The sequence below is a fragment of the Gallus gallus genome, chromosome 1 (genome assembly GCF_016699485.2).
Source record: "Gallus gallus isolate bGalGal1 chromosome 1, bGalGal1.mat.broiler.GRCg7b, whole genome shotgun sequence".
NCBI classification, from domain to species: domain Eukaryota; kingdom Metazoa; phylum Chordata; class Aves; order Galliformes; family Phasianidae; genus Gallus; species Gallus gallus.
In genome coordinates this window covers 178,270,192-178,289,239 of record NC_052532.1, presented here as the reverse complement: position 1 = coordinate 178,289,239, position 19,048 = coordinate 178,270,192, and the positions used below count along the sequence as shown (strand labels likewise).

The following is a 19,048-nucleotide window of genomic DNA, read 5'->3' as shown; positions in this document are numbered from 1 at the left end:
AGAAACCCTCACTAAAACTCCCATTCCAGCAAGATGTGCCAACAAGCCTCTCAGTTTAAAGCCCTGACATGTGAATTACAACCAAGCAGAGGTTCCTACAAAGAAACAAGCTATTTTTCTTTTTTTTTCTATTTGATGACTGAAGTCAAATGGTGCACGTACACATCCTGTCTGCAATAATGACAACCTTCTCCATGCAGCTGTTATGCACATTGTACCTTCCTAGATGCAAATTATTAAAAAGAATTAGGAATACAGCGAGTGAGGAACTGCGGACTAAAAGTTGTGTGAACAGAGCTTAAGTCAAAGTAGCCCACAGGATACATAAAAATCACGAAAAGCTGACAGCGATGTACTTCTTGCTTTCACTGCTCTAACAAAACTGCATCAAACAATTTAAACAAAAAGCTGCTTTTGACATGAATGCAACTGATACCTTTTGGAAGCATGTGAGGGGTAGTGACAATACTGCCACGCTGTATTCATGTCTATGTCTGAATTGACTCATCGAGCAAATATAAGCTAAAAAGGTAACATCCTTGTGGCTGACATCAGTTAGTAAGTCACCTATTGATTTGGACTGGAAACTTTATCCAAGTGAAAATCAAACATGATGTACCAGAACCTCTCTGAAACAGATCCATCTCAGCACTGAGCTGCTCGCAGACCCAAAACGGGACCAAGAAACACAGGGAGTATCACAGAGCTTTCAAACCCATTTTGTCAGCTTCCAAGGTTGGAAGCCCAAAGGACTTCTTACCACAACCCTGACAAAGTCTGAGCTACATTTGACTTAAGCTATCCCCATAGTTTATGCTATGAACTGTGGCACTCTCTACAGCTCCTGGATTGGTGGAGAGGCCCCCAGTGGGAAGTTGTGTCTTTACTGCAGTGTCAGAACCCAGAGCACCATCCCAGAACAAATCTGCTGTTCGGGGAATCCTTTACATTATTCTACAGTTTTTAAACAGTGTCAGGCAGTAGTTCCAAAATAAAGTTTTGTGGTGGTTACACAGGGAGCCCAAGAATGAACTGAAGGTCAAGTTCTGATCAGCAGAAGTATTTTACAATTGTTCAGAATAAGAGTTGTCCTATAACACCGAATCACCACTGCCATGCACGTCTTCTCTTGGCAATTGTTAACATTAGAAAATTGGAGAAGGGTGAAGCACTCCACACAGCTTAACACAGCTCAGAAAAGATTAGCAGACCTTCCTTCCTCCCTCCCCTCCTTCAAATATAAAATCTATTTTCTGGTTCAATAAACACATTTTAAATAAAATGAGAATTTCATAAACATCAGCCACTAAAAAAGGCACAAGTGGTTTATATTATGTTGTTCAGAGAGTAGAATTCTCTTAACATTTTCAGTATGATCAAACACAATTAATGTGTTGCTTAAGACCACCAGGATGGGAATTGAGTCTCTTCTCATCTGGAAGAACCATAGCACGTTGCTGATGCAGCTCCACCAAGAGAAGAGAAGAGAAACAATGGCTACAATCACATAACAGAAAACAGTAACAAAAACAGAGAGAAGAATGCTGTTGGTTAAGTTCACAGAACGGTTGAGCCTGGAAAGGATCTCTGGAGGTCAAGCTGTGCTTCCCACTTCAGCTCAGGAAAGCAGTACCAAATATTTAACCACCAATTGATGCTTCTAGAGTCCTAGGAAAAGGATGCTGTAACACAACCACTTCTATGGGCACCAAACAGACAGGACTTTGCATAGGGTAGAATTTCAAACAAGTACTGGTAACAACTTTACTCTCATTTGGAAACAGCGACAGATTGTAGCAAAAAAATAAAATAAAAATAAAAATAAATGCTACAGAGATGGCAATTACTTCAGGATGAATCAAATTGCATTATTCTTTCAGAAACCAGGAATTAAACATGTCCATAAAACCCTCAAGAGAGGTAGGAGATGCTGCCTCTGGCAGCTTGGTGCTGCTCAGAGCTGCCTTGCCATTTGTAGCATCTGTGAGCATGAGAGCGAAGCTACAGTCCCTTGGCAAGTTCCCAACATAGACAGCATGGTTTCCTGATGTGAACCATCCCAAAGTCAACTGCACGCTCTGTGCTGTGTACTTGATGCTTGACCCTGATAAAGTCTACTCAGGTAGTAGAGACTGCAAAGCTGACTGGTGATAACAGTGTGTTTTAACCAAAGGATTCCAACAGCTTTAGGACATACAATGCCACTTCAGTATCACAAACAGCAAGTGATGACACAATACTGCATGTCTGATCAAGGTTTTCAATCACACATCATTCTGTCAATGGAGTCATGGAAAAGCAACTTAGGAATCATCACTGCAGTGCACAGTGCAACATGAACACTTTTGACCCACCTAAGGGAAAATCAGCATTTTAATCACACTGGCAGAACGAAGGCTCTCATCACTGCCACCCGATCCCTTATAAAAGCTGATAGCTCTTTCAGCTGGAAAAACAGATCCAGATTTTCCCAGCATAGGCTCTGTCAGCTTCACTGATAAATAGGAAGCACAGATGAACTTAGAGTCTGGTATCTACACAGACTAAGGGGGAAAAAAAAAAGATTACGTTGCTTTTGCTATAACGTTTTTGTACAGTCAAGAGTTCCCATCATAAATAAGGACACCCTACACCTTTTTAAACAGTTGGTCAGTAAACAGAGAATGAAAATAACTTCATAAATCAAATATAAAGCTGAAAATGTCCTAACTAGTTTGATGTAGACTAGTTGGACACTAATGGCAAATAGAAACACCTATAAATTTCAGCTACATAAACTAAATGAATAGCAAGAAGCCACCAGCAGCATCTGAGCTGCTTCAAACAAATGCAGCACACTGCTTTGGTTCTGTCACACTGTCCTCACTGCTTTTACAAGCCTGTTCTGCCTTCAGCCCACTGCCCTTAGGAACTGGTCATGTACAGCGTGGCACTAAATACTTTTACATAGGTCACTGCATTAATTGCAACAACACAGAATACAAGACATATGTCTGCCGCTACACCAGGACATCCAACAGTCTTTTTATCAGAAAACTAGAAAGTTCAAATTGAATAAACTATTTAACATTTGCAGAGCCCAGCAATTTTCTGTCTCCAAAAATGAATCAATCCAAGAAGCTGCAGATTCCCTCAGAACATTACAAAGTGTACTTCTGGGTCTGTCGCTGCATTATGTGGAAGTCAGCCCAAGAACACAAAAGCACCAAAACTTTATTATTTCAACTCAACAGTCTTCATCTCTGGAGATGTTCGAGGCCAGGTTGGATGGGGAGCCTGAGCTGGTGGGTGGCAGCCCTGCCCACGGCACGGGGTTGGAACTGGATGGGCTGCAGGGTCCCTTCCAATCCCAGCCATGCTGTCAGTGTATGATTATGCACTGCATTAACACATTTTATACGTACCTACCTACATATCCACTTAAGCAAGCAAGAGTCCCTATACATACATATATATATATATATGAAATAGACCTCTACGATAGGAGTTTTTAAACATAAAGTTGCTCTGTCACTGAGCTAAATATACTTCTGGTTCTATACAGTATGGACGTGCATTTCCAACAGGGCTTAAGGGGAACAGTGGATGCCTTTCTCATGGGAAGCTACATCCAGAAAACCAACATTTTAACATGTGCTGTTCAAGGACTCAGGACTAGCACAATCTATTTCAGAAACAGGCACACACACACGAGCTTTCCATAAAGAAACAGCTTAGAATGTCTCCACAATTCTATATCAAAAAGCAAATCACTCCTTGTTCTTGACTTAAGAATACTTCAAGTTGCAATTCACCTGTCTGCAGTTCTGCCTGCTCAATGGCTGAGACACAACATCTGAGCACAGGAACCACTGAATGCTTCCTCAGTCCTCCGGACAGAGCAGACAAATGTGTTGTGTTTTGGAACTTGTGGTGATTACTTTGGAAATGGTACAAATAGTTCAGGAGCCCAACCTGAATGGAACTGATGCTCCAAGGCAAGGCTCATCCCAACATTCACCGCCAGGTATTGAGCAAACCATCCAGGTGCCATCCTACCCGCTGCATGTCATGCTTTTCAGATGAAGTATAACAGATGGAAGTGCTATTTTGTGAATTATCCTTTGTTAAGGGGAAGAGAGGTATCCCACTGTCTCACAGCGCCCGAAGCGAGGCCAGACGCGGAGAAAGGAGACACTTCCAGCACACAGGACAGCTCAGTACAGCCCACACCTCGCACAGACTACGAGAACTCACAACCAGCTCGCCGCCGTCGGGGCGGCCAGGCACCCGAGCAGCGCTTAGGCGAAAATCCGCTGCAGAAAGGGGCCAAGTGCTCATTAACGAAGCGGGGCCGGGATCAGCTCCAGCGAAATAACCACCGACCCGTCCCGCCGCCCGGTGCCCGCATCCCCTGTCCGACCCCACAGCCGCAGCCCAAGGGCCCTCGCCCCGCCCCGCCCCGCCCGAGGCCGCCCCCCGCGCTCTGCACGGCCTCCCCCGGGCCCCGCCGCCCTCCCGAGGCGCCCGCGAGCTGCGAGGCCCGGCACCCCTCCGGCTCCTGGAGCGACCACTCACCTGAGCCAGGACGGTGAGGAACCCGCCCGTCCCCGGCCGCCCCCAGCTGCCGTAGCACACCGCCACCGAGCCTCCCCCGAGCAGGGCGGCGGCAGCGGCTATCCTCCAGCCAGGCGGGTGCCTCTGACTCCGGGCGGGCCGCGGCCCGAGCAGCCGTCCCCTCAGCGGAGCTCGGGCACCCACCGCCAGCGCAGCTCTCCACGCCGCCATCTTCCCGGAAACCGCCGACATGGGGCGCATGCGCGGCAGCGGGGCTAGCGGGGCTAGCAGGGCTAGCTGGGCTCTGTGGCCCCGGCGCGCCCAGCGGGATGGGAGCTGCCCGCGGCGCGGGGCGAGCGGGCCTGGCGGAATGGTAACAGAGGAGTAGGTGCGTAGGACCTCGGAGATGGCTTTCAGCGGGAGCTGGGACTTGCCCGCTCGGTGCGATCCCGGCGGTGGAGGGGATGGCGGGGGCAGGAGATGCGCTGTGGTTGGACTTAATGTGGTTGGACTTAATGGTCTTAGAGGTCTTTTCCAACCTCAACCAATCTGCGATTCTGTGACACTGTGGGAAGCTCAGCGGGCAGAGCGGGTCAAGTCAGGTGGGGCTGTGTCAGTGCTGCAGCATTGACTTGGTGCTGTGGGGTTTTCTGAGTGCTGGGAATGTCATGTAGGCATACTTTGCACTGCACGTGTGCCAGGCGAATAGCAGCTGGATCATGAGTGGGCCTAAAACATCCTTGTGGAGTAGAGTTTCTCATGAGATACAGATGACAGGAGATGTTGCTTATACAAAGTGTCATGGCAGACCTGGCTGCTGAGGAGCGTGACAGATGGAGCTGACCCGTGCCATCACTTATGTCAGAGACAGCTACTCACCCTGGGTTTTTCAACATGTGCTTTGGTCCACACTGCCACTTCTGTTTTGAAGTGCTCTAAGCCTTGGCTGGATTGAGCTTGGTATTTGCTGTTAATGAATTGTCAATCTTATGAGGAGTGGCTGAGGAAACTGGGATTGTTCAGTCTGGAGGAGACTTAGGGGTGACCTTATCGCTCTCTCCAATTGCCTGAAAGGAGGCTGTGGTGAGGTGGGAGTCAGCCTGAAGCTGAGCCAGGGGAGGTTTGGGTTGGATGTTAGGAAAAATTTGATCTCTGAAAGAGTGGTCAGGTGCTGGAATGGGCTGCCCAGGGAGGTGGTGGAGTCACCGACCCTGGAGGTGTTCAAGAAATGTGGAGATGTGACACTGAGGGATGTGGTTAGTGGGGAAATATTGGTGGTAGGTGGATGGCTGGACTAGATGTTCTGGAAAGTCTTTTCCAACCTTAGTGGTTCTATACATTTTGTATTCCTTTTTTTTTCCAGCAGAAGCCTGCCCTTTTCTACTTAGTCCCAAATACTGCTTTAATCCCTTATTCCTAATAGCAAAACGCATTTTCCAATACAAATGGTTGCTAGATGTTTTATCAATCAAAAATTTATTTTCAGAATGAGTGGTGAGGCATTTGGGACAGGCTGCTGGGTGAGGTGGTGGAGTCACCATCTGTGGAGATTTTCAAGAAGTGCCTGAAGATGTGGCATTTAAGGACATGGTTAGTGGGCATGGTGGTAATGGATTGATGGTTGAACTACATAATCTTCATGGTCTTTTCCAACTCTAAAGATTCTATGATTCTGTGATTCATCTTCCATGACTGGGCCATCTGGGAACTGGTGATATGGTCACATGGGAAACCAAACATCATTTGTAGGTTTGTAGTGCTATGATTCAAGTTTTTGGAGTGTTCACCTGGCAAATGTGAGAGTGGAAAAAGCTGGAGAGAGAACTGCTCAGGGTAGTTCTAAATTTAAGGCATTTGGGAGAGAAAATGCAGTTTCTCATTACTTTGGTTAAAAGCCTTCAGAAGGCATTCGGTCTGTTGTAGTAAGCTGTGCCATTCACCTCTTTCTGATACGACAGCAAGTACATTGCCAGCGTTACAGACATGGAAACATGGAAATGCCTTTTTGCCTTCTGTCTACTGACAAATGGTGATTACCCTGTGCTAGTAAAGGACTTTTAGATTGCTGTCCTTCACCAATCTGAACTCAGAGACATGAGTTCACTTTTGTACGTGTTAATTTCAGATATCTAAATAGTGGCATCTCAGAATTTATCCAGACTTCCATTAGCATGTGTTGTCCATTGAATGTCAGTCAGCAACGTGTCTGGGACATCTTCAGGAATGTGCAACCTGAATCCTTAGCAGCACACAAACTCTTCAAAAACACCTTCTCTGGGGAATATAAATGACTGCTCATTGCAAAATCACCCAAGAGTGCAACATGCAGGGTGAATGGTTTTCATTTCCATGGACTGTAATATACATTGCAAAATCTTTTTTTTTTTTTTTATCCCCAGAGACACAGAAAGTAACTCATACAAGAAAATCCTTTATAATCCCCAGATACTGTAAAACACAGCAGCAAAATCCCTCTGTCATGCTTAAAACACATACTGAAAAATCCCACTTCTGTTGCAGAGCAGTAAAACTTACAGCAAATTCCTGTTCCCTGTTTCTACTTCCCTCCAGACAGACAAAATATTTTCTGTCCCAGCCTTATTACTTGACACAGTATTTGCACAAACACATTATGAGTACTTCCCTTTCTGTGTCAACCAATAATATGCAACTCATGGATGCTGGCAACATCCCAGAAGCATTGTAAAGGATAGCTGTGGGATTTGAACTCAGAATGCCAGATCCCATGATGTTGAACATATGACTGCAGCATAGGTAAGCAGGGTGAATTCAGCACCCTGCCAGGCATCTTCAGTTTTTCTTTGAGTAAGAATGACTAAGTAGGTCATTTGCCTTTCCTTGGATGACATTCTTGACTGGAACAGACACAGCTGCCAAGTGAAAGGAGAGCTACTCCCTTATGGCTGTAAGCACGCAATGCTGGTGGGGAGGTGAGATGTCCTTAGCCACCCTGTGTGTAGGATCCTGAAGGAGTGCTCAGCTACTGCTGTGCTCTCAAGGCCCACACTTATGTTGCAGTAACTAGGCTCCTATATTCTGGGTGCTCAAATGTATACCTAAGTAGCCAGAAAGGCTATGAAGAAGTAGTCCTATTTCACCTGGTGCAGAGTATCAGTACAGGATGGTTTGTGTCAGAATCCATAAAGATTACACTGACAATCTGGTAAACATAACAGGAGTTTCATCAGAGGTGACAAATGTCATCAACTACTATGATCTGCAGCACTTAAATTTTATTTCAGAGGCTGTCTTTCCCACCCTGCACAGTTTTCTCTTCCTTGACCTTCGCAAGCAGCAATCATGATGTTTAGCAAGCTTTACCCGTTTTTTTAACAAGTGCTTTCTACATGTTGGCTTCAGACTTCTAGAGATATTTGCACTGATAAAAATTTCAAAAGCAAATGAAAAGCCTAATTAAAGATTTTCTTATATGCTTAAGGATGTAATTTTCCTGTAAGATTCAATGCTCCACTGAATTGTAATAGAGCAGTATTAAAATGCAGTTATTGCTTATTAGGCATAATGAGCATAATGCATAATCACATCAAAAAATGAACACATACTGCCATGAAACAAAGCCCGTGGGACTCCTCTGATACTTAGGAAATCATTTCTGACATAAACTTCATTTTCTTCCATGATTTTATAACAATGTGAAGTGTTAAAATAGGAAGTAAACTTGCAGCTTCGCATCCCTGAACATCCACCTCCACATCTCAGTGTCTTTTAAGAGCGTTAGGCCAGGTTCCAGCATGGATTCAGTCTCTGTTAGAACTCCAATCCCCTCAAGAGCATTAGGCTTAAAGCCAGCATTCATTTACTCTTGTAACGGCTTAAATTAACTCCTGTTAATTCAAGCCCTTTCTTACTATTTTAGATAGAATAAGAGTTGAGAGATGGATTCGATCATCCAGTCTGAGGGCCACCCATCTTGCCAGTCTGTCTTTGGAGACTTAAAATGCTGTGTAAAAGGGTTCGGGGAGGAGAGATGACCAGCCACTTGTGAACAGAGGGAGGGGCTGGGAAGCCCCCCTTTATAGGTGGGGAGAAAAGGCATGGGGATGGTCTGATTTATTTACTATGTGTGCTATTTGACAGCAAGTGCCAAACGAAGGTAAGATTTCAGTAGGCTGGGCACTGTGCTAATGATATTTGGGATACTTTTCCTGGAGGAACCGAACAGGCAAGACTGAAAGATGGGAAATATCACAGCTTTATTTTGTGAGTGAAGAACTGGAGCGTGGATTAAATTCTGCCCAAAGTCAGACAGAAAACTTGAAACGGAAGGTCTCACAATCCCAGGCCTTCAAAATAACATCGGTCCACTTGAGAATATCACTTCTATTTCATTTTAACAAAAGTGAGAACTATTTGTCTCTCAGTGATGACAAGGAAAACACTCAAAATCAGATAGGGATAAGGACAGTGAAGATAAATTTTGTTGAATGTAATAAAACAGTCCTTGCACACCTTGAGAACTGGAAGGTGATTTGATAAAACTAGACAATCTTTAAAGTTGGCCAACTGATATCTTCATCTCTACCCAGAGTCTCTAAGGTTCTATACCAAAGTTGTTTATTGTGAAGGCTGGGAAGAGATTTAAGGGATTTCCAATGGCACTTTATACACTAGAGAGACTATTACTCCATCGTGCCTACCCATTCCCATTCCAAAGCAAATAAAGAATAAGTTGATAGCAGTTTCAAGGAAGCTGAAATATCCTCCTGTGGTGAAGGAGCCCAAGGATGACATTGTGCTGTTTGTTAAGAGAAAGCCCAGTTATTTTATAGGATTTGGAGGTAATGGAAATTGACCTCACTACCAGACAGTCAACATTCATGCACCAGTAAGGATGAGAATAAATGCAATTTTGTGGCTAGATAACACTATTCAGCTCATAAAAAAGATTTTACTGCAATCATTGCATTTAGGAGCTAGGATATAAATATTGTGTGTCTTCAAATATTTTCAACTCACTAAAGATACTCAAAAGCTTATCAAGATGGAGTCCATTTGAAATGAAAATAATTAAAATTTATATGATTTTTTGAAGGTGCATTAATTTCGTATGTCCCCAAATACCTCTTATAATGCTGCCATACGTAATGAGTTCCCTCAGACTTCAGAACTACTTTTTAAGTTTAATTGAAAATCAGAAGAAAAACAAGTTGAAAAAGAGTGTGGCCAGCAGGTCAAGGGAGGTGATTTTCCCTCTCTACTCTGCCCTGGTGAGCCCACATTTAGACTACTGTGTCCAGTTCTGGGCTCCCCAGTTGAAGAAACAGATATCTCCTAGAAGGAGCCCAGCAGAAGGCCACAAAGATGACAAAGGGCCTGGAGCATCCCCTGTATGAGGAAAGGCTGAGTAACCTGGGTCTGTTCAGCCTGGGGAAAAGAAGACTGAGGGGGGATCTGATAAGTGTTTATAAATGTTTAAAGGGAGGTTGGAGGCAGATATATGAGGCCTGGCTCTTCTCGGTGATGTGTAGGGATAGGACAAGGAGTCATGGCCTAAAACTTGTACATAGGAAGTTCCGTACTAATGTGCAGAAGAATATTTTTACAGTAAGGGTGACAGAGCACTGGAACAGGTTACCAAATAAGTTGTGCAGTCTCCTTCTATGGAAATATTCCAGACCCATCTGGACACCTACCTGTGCGACATACTGTAGGGAAGCTGCTTTAGCAGGGGGTTGGACTTAATGAACTCTTGAGGCCCCTTCCAACGCCTCCCTTTCTCTGATTCTGTGATTTCTTAAATGTTAAAAAAAATATTCTGACATGTGAAGACATTACAGACAAAACTGGGAAGATGTTAAAATATAATTTCTAAGTTGGTAGTTACCTTTTCATGATAAAGATTTGATTCATAAAAGAAATGGTATGTAGACTGCTGAAGTAATGCTTTTATGTGAATAAAACCAGAGCAGGTCAAACCTAATACTGTTTGTAAAGCAATGTGCATATCTTGGTGCAAGTACACTCACTGTGACTCTGCAGCTTAGGAAAAGGTATGTGCCTAACTTTGCATATTTGGTAAGTTTTGTGGTCTGAAGCAAGATTGCTGCTGCATAAAATAGATTGTATACACGAGTCACTGAAGACTGGGGACTTACTCACTACTAGGTGAGATCTGTGGTTTGGCTGCTCTTTTATCTTTCAGTGATAAGATCCCACAGTACTGTTGCGACAGTAATAGAAGTCTCACAGTCCCTTGAAAGTGTTTTAAGTAATGGAATTACATTACATACTTTAGTGGTTAGTATTTTCCTTGTGGTTCCGGATGAGTAAATTGTACTTCATTTTTCTTTCCTTTCAAATGATTTTGATAGTGTTCCTAGCATAGATTAAAAAAGACAAATGCATATCTAATTGAAATAATCAAATTTAGACTTTTTACATGTATCTTTATATTCATAGCCACATTTTTAGAGACATTTATATATGCTTTTTGCATATAATACTTTCAATTATTGGATTTCCTGAAATATTATCAGTGCTTTCCATGTAAATACAAATTTTTATTGTGGAGACATTACTGTATTTCAGGAAACACTTCTTTTCTCTTTCATTCTCTGAAATCAGTGTGAGCACTCCCCTCAGTTTAATTATACCAGTATTTCACCTTAAGTTTTATGGGAAGAGTTGTAGCAATAAATGCAGTTAAGGTTGCCCAACACTTTCTGTCGTATTCTGTACATAATTCTGTACATAAGAAGAGAGAGAGAGGGTACAATAAAACAAGTCAAGATTAGCAAAGTTAATTTTATCTGGGTTACTGCAAAAACAAGGAAGATTTATTAGGGACTCAGTCCCATATTTTTAAGTGCAATTTGACTGATATAATTTTAAATAATTATTGTTATGTAGTTCAAAAGGATGGCAAAGACGTTACTTCACAGTGCTACTAAAGAAACATAGAGGATTATCAGTATTTTAACCTATAAAATATTTTAAAAATACATGTTTTCCAAAAATGTTAAAGAAGCATCAAATACCTTCTTATTTTTCCCAGACCACTGCCTAAGGCTAATATTAGCAACACTTTGTACTACCACTATGATTTATTAGTTAAAGTTATCTTAAATTATAACATCTTTAATACTGCTGAAGATGGTGAAGTGTATATAATTGTTTCTCTGAAAAAGAAAGGAATTATAGAATGTTAAATTACTGTTTTCTGTAACGCATGCCAGTATTTCAGGTAGTGTTTACTTCCCTTGCTCAGAATACCATTTATGATGTTTGATTACAAATGTTTTTGTATAAGGGAAAGAAGGATTATTTTCCAAATATTCATCTTTGGTAGTGTAGTAGCTAAAAGTATAGGATCTGATCTAAGCTAGGAGCACTGGTACGTGTGTGTTAGACACAGACCTTCACTATAAAAGTTTCTGAGATCCTTTCATAAAAATGTGGAAGTCCTAATCCAAGGTTCACTGTAGTTGGCAGCGTTGTTCTGTTTCCATTGAAGTCTGCCTTTGGGTATTATGGAGTTGAAAATCATCTACACTATTTGTATAAATATCAGGAGCAGTCTTTGTATATTAGCTAGTAAAGGGGTTCTTAGTCTGCCACTACAACCAAAAGGGTCTGCACGGCCACTCACAAAGGCATAACAGTAATAAAAATCCTGCAGAAGCTGTGCACGATGCTGCTATTTGGAGAATGGCACCCACCTCTGTTCAGACAAGAGTTGGCCGTTGTCAGGAGAACAGCTGAGTGCACTCAGCATGGACTTCTAGTCTGCTACCAGATCCTGTCTGGGACAGCATCTGAATTGCTCATGTGCAAGGAGGCAAACTGTATGGACAGCAGGATGCCGAGATACACAGATGGGCTCATGTTCATAATGCTTGGGGTGATCACTTATTCACATAGCATTCACAGTGTTTATGGGCTCATGCTTATGTGGCTTGGGTATAGCTTCTATCAGTCTGGTCTGGAATGGAGAAATTTAGCTGGAGCAGTCCAGAGCGCAGCCAGGGCACCTGTGTGATGCTGGTTCTGGTCTGTGAGCCCTGTCTGTGCCTCTATGTAACACAAAAGATGTACCCATAGAATGCTAGTCAGGATCCATAGCAAATCAGCTGTAACATAAAGGCAGATTGGCCTGGTGTGACAGAGGCTGCCTGCCTGCTTGCATGTGTTAGGTGAAAGTACAAGGGCTGCTGCAAAAGTAATGTCTCCTATTTTATTATGTTAGTCTGTGACATAAAAAGCAGATGTATGGCAGCAGAGCTTGAACCTTCCACCAGTATTCCATTATATTTTGTTGCTGTGTGACATATGGCAGCAGAGGCGCGGTCTGACAGAATGACTTTCTGACATGGAAGTGCATATGAAGCAAAGGTGTGGAATTAAATTCCTTAAGGTGGAAAAAATTGCACCCATTGACATTCGTTGGCACCTGCTGAACATTTATGGAGACCAAACAGTAGCTGTGAGCACAGTGAGGTGGTGGGTGGTGCATTTCAGCGGTAGCAACAGTGATGTGAAAGACAAGCCATGTTCCCAGCTGCCCTGCACAGATGCCATCCCATGAAATGAAGAGCATCTCAATCAGCTCATCCACATGAATCTGCTAATGATGGTGACTATGTTGAAAAATAGTGTTTTGTAGCTGAGAATTTGATCGATCAAATAGCATTATTGTGCTCTTTGTATCTGTTGTTGTTTCCATGGAAATAAATAGGAGGTATGACTTTTGGAACAACCTGTGTACTTATTGAGGCTTCTTACCATGCTATCAACTGCTCCTAAACTTAGTTGAGTGGCTGATTGTGAGTATGAAGGGGGAGTCTGATGAAAACAAGCTGTTTATTGTTCTCCACAGCAGCAAAAGAGACAGCTTTATTGACTCAGAGGACCTGAGGTCTGCCTCGAGCATCCCACTTCATAAGCAATGAGAAGGTCCAGTAGGCTGTGGCAACAGTGGAGGACTGAGGACCAGCAGAGCCTATAGGCCAACTGCTGGAAACCAGGGACTGTCTAAGGTGTGATCTTACCCCAGATTTACTCAGAACAGCTGTCCATTACACTTGATAACATCCTGGCACCCAAAAGAGCCAAGTACTTGTATCAGACCTGAACAGTGGAAGTGGAAAGCAAGTCTGAAGGATAAGTATTGCATTATTATATTGAATAAAATGTTGGTTAGCAATTGTTACATATTAAGTGGGATCTGAATTACTTAACACCCGTGCAATCTATTTTCTTCTCCAGAAACAGGGGACCGCTTGGAAGGACTGAGGTACCTCAACAAGAGCCAAGTATTATATAATCTGTGAAGGGTTTATGACAGAGATGGAAATAATTCTCAAAGACAAAAGCTATTTATAAGATATTTTCTGCAAATATTGCACTGTTTGGATGGTTTTCAGTTGATCATTAATTACTTTTTTAGAGAGAAAATTTCTGCTCTGTTGATCTTTTGGGGTCTACATTTGGCATCCGAGGATGTCTGTGTCTGTATTGTGCTGCTGCTCATCTATCTGCTGATATTCAACTTACATTTAATTTTTTAATTTTCTCAGCTGTGATCTACTGATTCTAATTTGCTGTAACTTATATTTTGAAGAGACTACTGAAGTGATTCAGGAACTAGCCTAAGTAAACTGTTTTCAGGTATTTCACATAGCTTTGAAAAGTCATGGAGGATAGAAGAGACAGCAGAAGACTGAAAAAGAAACATGATAACTCTTGGAAAAGCAGATGGAAGAGTACCCAAGTAATTTTAATTAAGTAGCCTAACTAACTTCCTGGATTTTGGAAAAAAAATAACCAGTTTCTAAATGCCTAGAACATGATAAGGCAATAAAAACTTGCTGACACGCGTCTCTCGACAACATGTGATACCAAACCAAATGAATGTCCTTTTTCTACATATGGCCTACTAGATACAGATGAAGCAGTAAATATTACTCCGTTCCCTGTTGATACTTGTAAGTAACTAAAGATGTACATCCTAGACAAAATCACTAGAAGGTGAGGATAGAGGAGGACAACTGCTCAGCAATACTACTTTTGAAAAGTAGCTGTGGGTTGCTGACAGTCAATTTGAGATGGCATTTCAGGTAGGCTTTAGGAATTTGGTGACTATTTAATGTGACAGGATGATTTTTATTTTATGCCAGGCTTTCTATCTAAATGGCATAAATAAAAAGGGCTGCAATTCTAGGTCATGTACAAACAGAAGTGACGCAGCTTGTTTCAGGTGATTAAGTTCTGGGTCAAAGGACAAGAGTGCCACTCTTTGTGCTGTAGATTGCTACTAGTTTCTTTCTGAGTCCTTTAATGTGTCATTAAAGTCCTCTGCCTGCCTTCTCCAGAGAGTCTCAGAGCTAAAACATCGATACTGTAAAATATACTACCCTGTTATCATACCGGTAATAATCCTATGTGTTAAGCCTGAGAATACAAACTAAGTGTATATTGTAAACTACATATTTTGTTCTGGTAAATGAGAAAAATTGCAAGATGTTTACTTGCAAAAGGTGTTTTGCCTAGTTTCTCCATACTTGATGTTAATCTGCCCTTGACAGCTATTAAAGTAGAAATTACTGCCACTGTATTGCACAAAAGCAGAGATTCTGCAATTGTGATTTTAATGTAGTTTGGAACACTTTGTAGTCTTCAGAGTCAGACACATTTTCCCCATCGCCCAAATTATTTTAAATTGCAAGTAAAGTTTTGCAAAGCTGTTACCATTATTTTCTCAGTTCACCTAAGCTGTTTTTACAAGACATGTTATCTAAGCGAAATCACAACATCTTTTATTAAAGTAGTTATAAGAGCATTGAAACTGTCAGCTGTAATTTGCAGCTTTTTCTCCTTTAGATTCTGCACTATTGCTGAAAAAAAAAAAAAACAAAACCAAAACCCACAGAAAACAAACCCCAGTAACCTAAGTTACAATCCTTTTTTTTTTTAATATATATTTGCCCAGTGTGAATTTTAGAGAAGATACCTGTAAAAGTTTATTTGAAGAGGAAAGAGCAGAACTGCCAATGGGCAGCCTGAAAAATGTCTGATGATGCTGTGGTCAAGAGCGTCACACCTATGGGATAAAGAGGATATTTTGTTGTCTTTGCATCTTCTACATGTAAGAGTGCATTTAAGCTGAAGTGAAGGCCAGAACCTGAGCCCAGAACTACAGTCAAGGAGAAAGCATCTTCTTTTTAGATTTTTCTATGACTTAGCCTGCAGTTCTGCCTACAAATCTCCAAATCACTGCTAGAGAAGCAGATGCAGTTGTTTATGTGCAGGTGTGCTGCATACCTGATGTAATCCTGCAAGTTCTACATCCACAGAACTTCTGCAGAATTCTGAGTGAGGTCTGTGCTTGGAAGGCTTCCACATCCAGGTTCTCACATCAGGAAAACCTCAATCAAAGCCCTCAATCAAAGTTCAAAAGCAAACAAACAAGCGGTCTTTCCTTATTGCTGACATTAATCTTATCTGAGTCTCAGTCCCCCAGACCTCTCTCCTATGAGTTACCTAGGTCTGTGACACAGACCATATTTTGTTTTCAGATGCTAATGTAGCTTTTACTTCATGATCACATTAATTGCATTTGTGCGGTGGAGATTTTTAATCCCAAAAGGTGCTGCCAGCTTTTGTGTACTCAATTTATGCTTAAGAGGAGTTTCTGCACTTCACAGTGACCTCTGCTGACTTTCATATATTTAAATTCTGAAGTTGTGAATCTCCTTGATTCATCTTCTGTTAAAGCATGTCTGCTATGCAAAAACTGGCAGGGGGGTTAAGGAGGATGAAAAAAGCGGTATTACAGAGAACCAGGATATGGCATGGTATTTGTTCCTTGAAGGCATGTTGCCACCAAGAATAACACCAAGAATAATGATCACACAAAGAGAAAAAAAGAGTGCTGGAGATCTATGAAATTTACTTGATTTTGAAAAGCTTAGTTGAAGAAAGACCTAGAGGTCTGACAATGCCTACTGAGCTCCTTAAATGCAGCGGGTTGGCACTCTGTGGATGTGGCATATCATCTGTTGGACAGAGTAAGTCAGCCATTCTCCTGGCTCTGCTCTAGCTATGCACAGCTGGGAATTTCACATCAGGAAAGGGAGGAGGATACACAAACTCCTGATATTTCAGAAGATGTGCATGCTAAAATGCAAAGCCCTGGGTGCTGGAGGTAGCTGTGATGAGTTTATGGCGCAGGAGCCACAGCTGGTAGGAAGATACATGATCTCACCCGAAAATGCTGTGTTATTTTAGTCTCTCTTTTACACACATAGAAGAATCAAACAGTTTGAGGATGAGAGATTTGAGAAGCAAAATGGAAGAGATCAGATTGTTACACAAGAAGAACTAAGGGAGCTTTTAGTAGATGAGTAGGAACAAGATGAAATGCTGTAATACCCAGTGCAAGGTCAGTGGGTATTATTAAAGGCAAAACACTGGAATTTCTGCTCTAGACGCTTGGTGATTAAGGACTCCATACATGAACAAGTAGTTCTTGCTCCAGTCATCAAACAGCCACACCAAAGAATGAGTAAGATGAAAGGCAAGGCTGCTGTGGAATGTGGAGCTGATGAGATAGCCGCATGCTGAGAACACGTTGGAGGTGAAATCGATGAGTGAATTCAGTTGATTGCACCTTCTGTAAAATGTAAAGAAGCAGAGAAGAGTAAGAAGTTTTCAATGATTCTAAGAAATCAGAGCAAAAAAAGACAAAACAAAATCCCAAAACAACCTGAGAGACTGCTTCCATGACACTGCAGTCTTATGGGTTACGCTGTCAGCAAAAAGACTGTGAGTTTTCTGTAGACTCAGCAAGAATGGCCATGCGGCAGCAGTTAGCACTGTGTGCAATGCTGGAAGTGATAGGAACCAACTGGAGCAGTGACTGGAAGCAGAAGTCTTCAGAAGAGCATCAGCATTCTGTGATGTGAGGAAAATGCTGTCCTGCCCCTTTATACTGGTGGTGTGTTTAGTGGACTGGGACAAATATCTCTCATTAGATGGGAATTCTGAGTTTTTCCTTTCTTTTGTTTCAATAACATGAATACTGGAGAAGGAAAGTAGGCTGCTCTGCATCTGAAAGGGAAAGCAGTGAAGTCTGTGATCTCTGTTTGCTTAAATGCTAAACAGAAAGAAAGAAGAAAGAAGGAAAGAAGGAAAGAAAGAAAGAAGAAGGAAGGAAGGGAGGGAGGGAGGGAGGGAAGAAGAAGAGAGAGAGAAAAGCCATTTTAGAGCTTCCTACTTCAGAGCTTCCTTTTCTAAGGACCAGTCTTGAAAGAAGTTACTTGCAAGATCAGACTGGAAGACCAGGTGCAGGCAGAATTTGGTAGGAAATGAATACTTTGTCTTGTGGTGTATTATTGCATACAGTCTTGGTGTTGTCTTGTTGCCTGCACCAGCTTCCCTCCTCAGTTTACTTCATAATTATTATGTGAATAAAAATGTGCCATGAATAAAAAAAGTACAGTGTTTATCTGCTTCTCTGTAACCTGGCAGGACTACCCAAATACCCTAATGCATACATCATAGCTGTGTATCCTATGACATAGGAAACCTTCAGTGATTTAGACTTGGTTGACATTCTTTTCAGAAGTGCTAAGAAGGCACGAAGTGAAGTAAAGCAAGTATTTGAGATTTTCACGTGACAAAAATGCCACAGATTAATGAAAGTGTACGACCACTGTAGGAGGGTGAGGGCAGGAATTTAAGACAGTGGTGGTAGCTTAATGTCGGGCACCAAAACCTTCATCCTAAGTGAAGTAAGTAAATAATTAAAGATACTGAGGGAATCTTAATGGATCTAGTTTTCCATATGCACTTTCTGAAAAGTGCTCACTTTCTGAGCACTCACATGAGGCATCTTCAGAAATTTTTAACTTAATTGCCCAAAATGAGACACCTAAGAGCCATTTTGAGAACCTTAGCTTTTCAATCTTAATTTTGTCCTTGTTCTTTGAATATTTGTCATTGGCCTTACAGAACACAAGATTTCAAATAATTTCAGTCATGGAAATGGTTTGACTCTCTTTCCTGAACAGAGACACTGCATGTAAAATACCCCTATAAATGATCAATACTATCCAAGCGTATTACCAGAATCCTGCTATTTTTCAAGCATGGCATTTGTACGTGTCTTCTAGATTTATTTTTACCTTTCAAAAATGCTGAGAAATAAGCTTAATTTCCACTGTTAAATTAAAAGACATCCTGAATAAAAGCTTCTCATTTTAATAGCTTTGGAATGCAATAACTTTGAAGTAGTGGATGGGCTCTGCATTATGTAGACTTTGCTAACACTCAGGGGAAATTGCAAAGATAATAATAGCTACAAGATTCGCTGTTGTTGTCTGAATACCATACAAAGATATTTAAAATGACTAGACAAGAAATTAGGAAAGCGGCATATGACTCAAATTATAACTGAAATATGGAGACTACTGGACCAAAATCTGCATGAGGGAAAAATTTACTGATGGTGAAATCTACAGAAAGAAATATT

The 19,048-nt window shown here is 41.8% G+C and overlaps 1 protein-coding gene and 1 long non-coding RNA gene across 3 annotated transcripts in view; one reads left to right on the top strand and one right to left on the bottom strand.

Annotated features, from left to right (window-relative positions):
- Window positions 1–4,793, bottom strand: part of MICU2 (mitochondrial calcium uptake 2) — a 138,651-nt gene extending 133,858 nt beyond the window's left edge. The window contains exon 1 of the mRNA XM_417140.8: window positions 4,558–4,793. Within this exon, the coding sequence (XP_417140.8) occupies window positions 4,558–4,788 (231 nt within the window). The 5' untranslated portion in view covers window positions 4,789–4,793. The remainder of the gene's footprint in view (window positions 1–4,557) is intronic.
- On the top strand, window positions 4,792–17,737 carry LOC121109130. 2 transcript variants are annotated; one of them, XR_005861777.2, is made up of 2 exons: window positions 4,792–4,924; window positions 13,394–17,737. It is a non-coding gene; the product is annotated as an uncharacterized LOC121109130 (long non-coding RNA). The 2 variants fall into 2 exon arrangements; XR_006931927.1 differs by having other exon boundaries at window positions 12,197–17,737.
- Window positions 17,738–19,048: the final 1,311 nt, after the last annotated feature.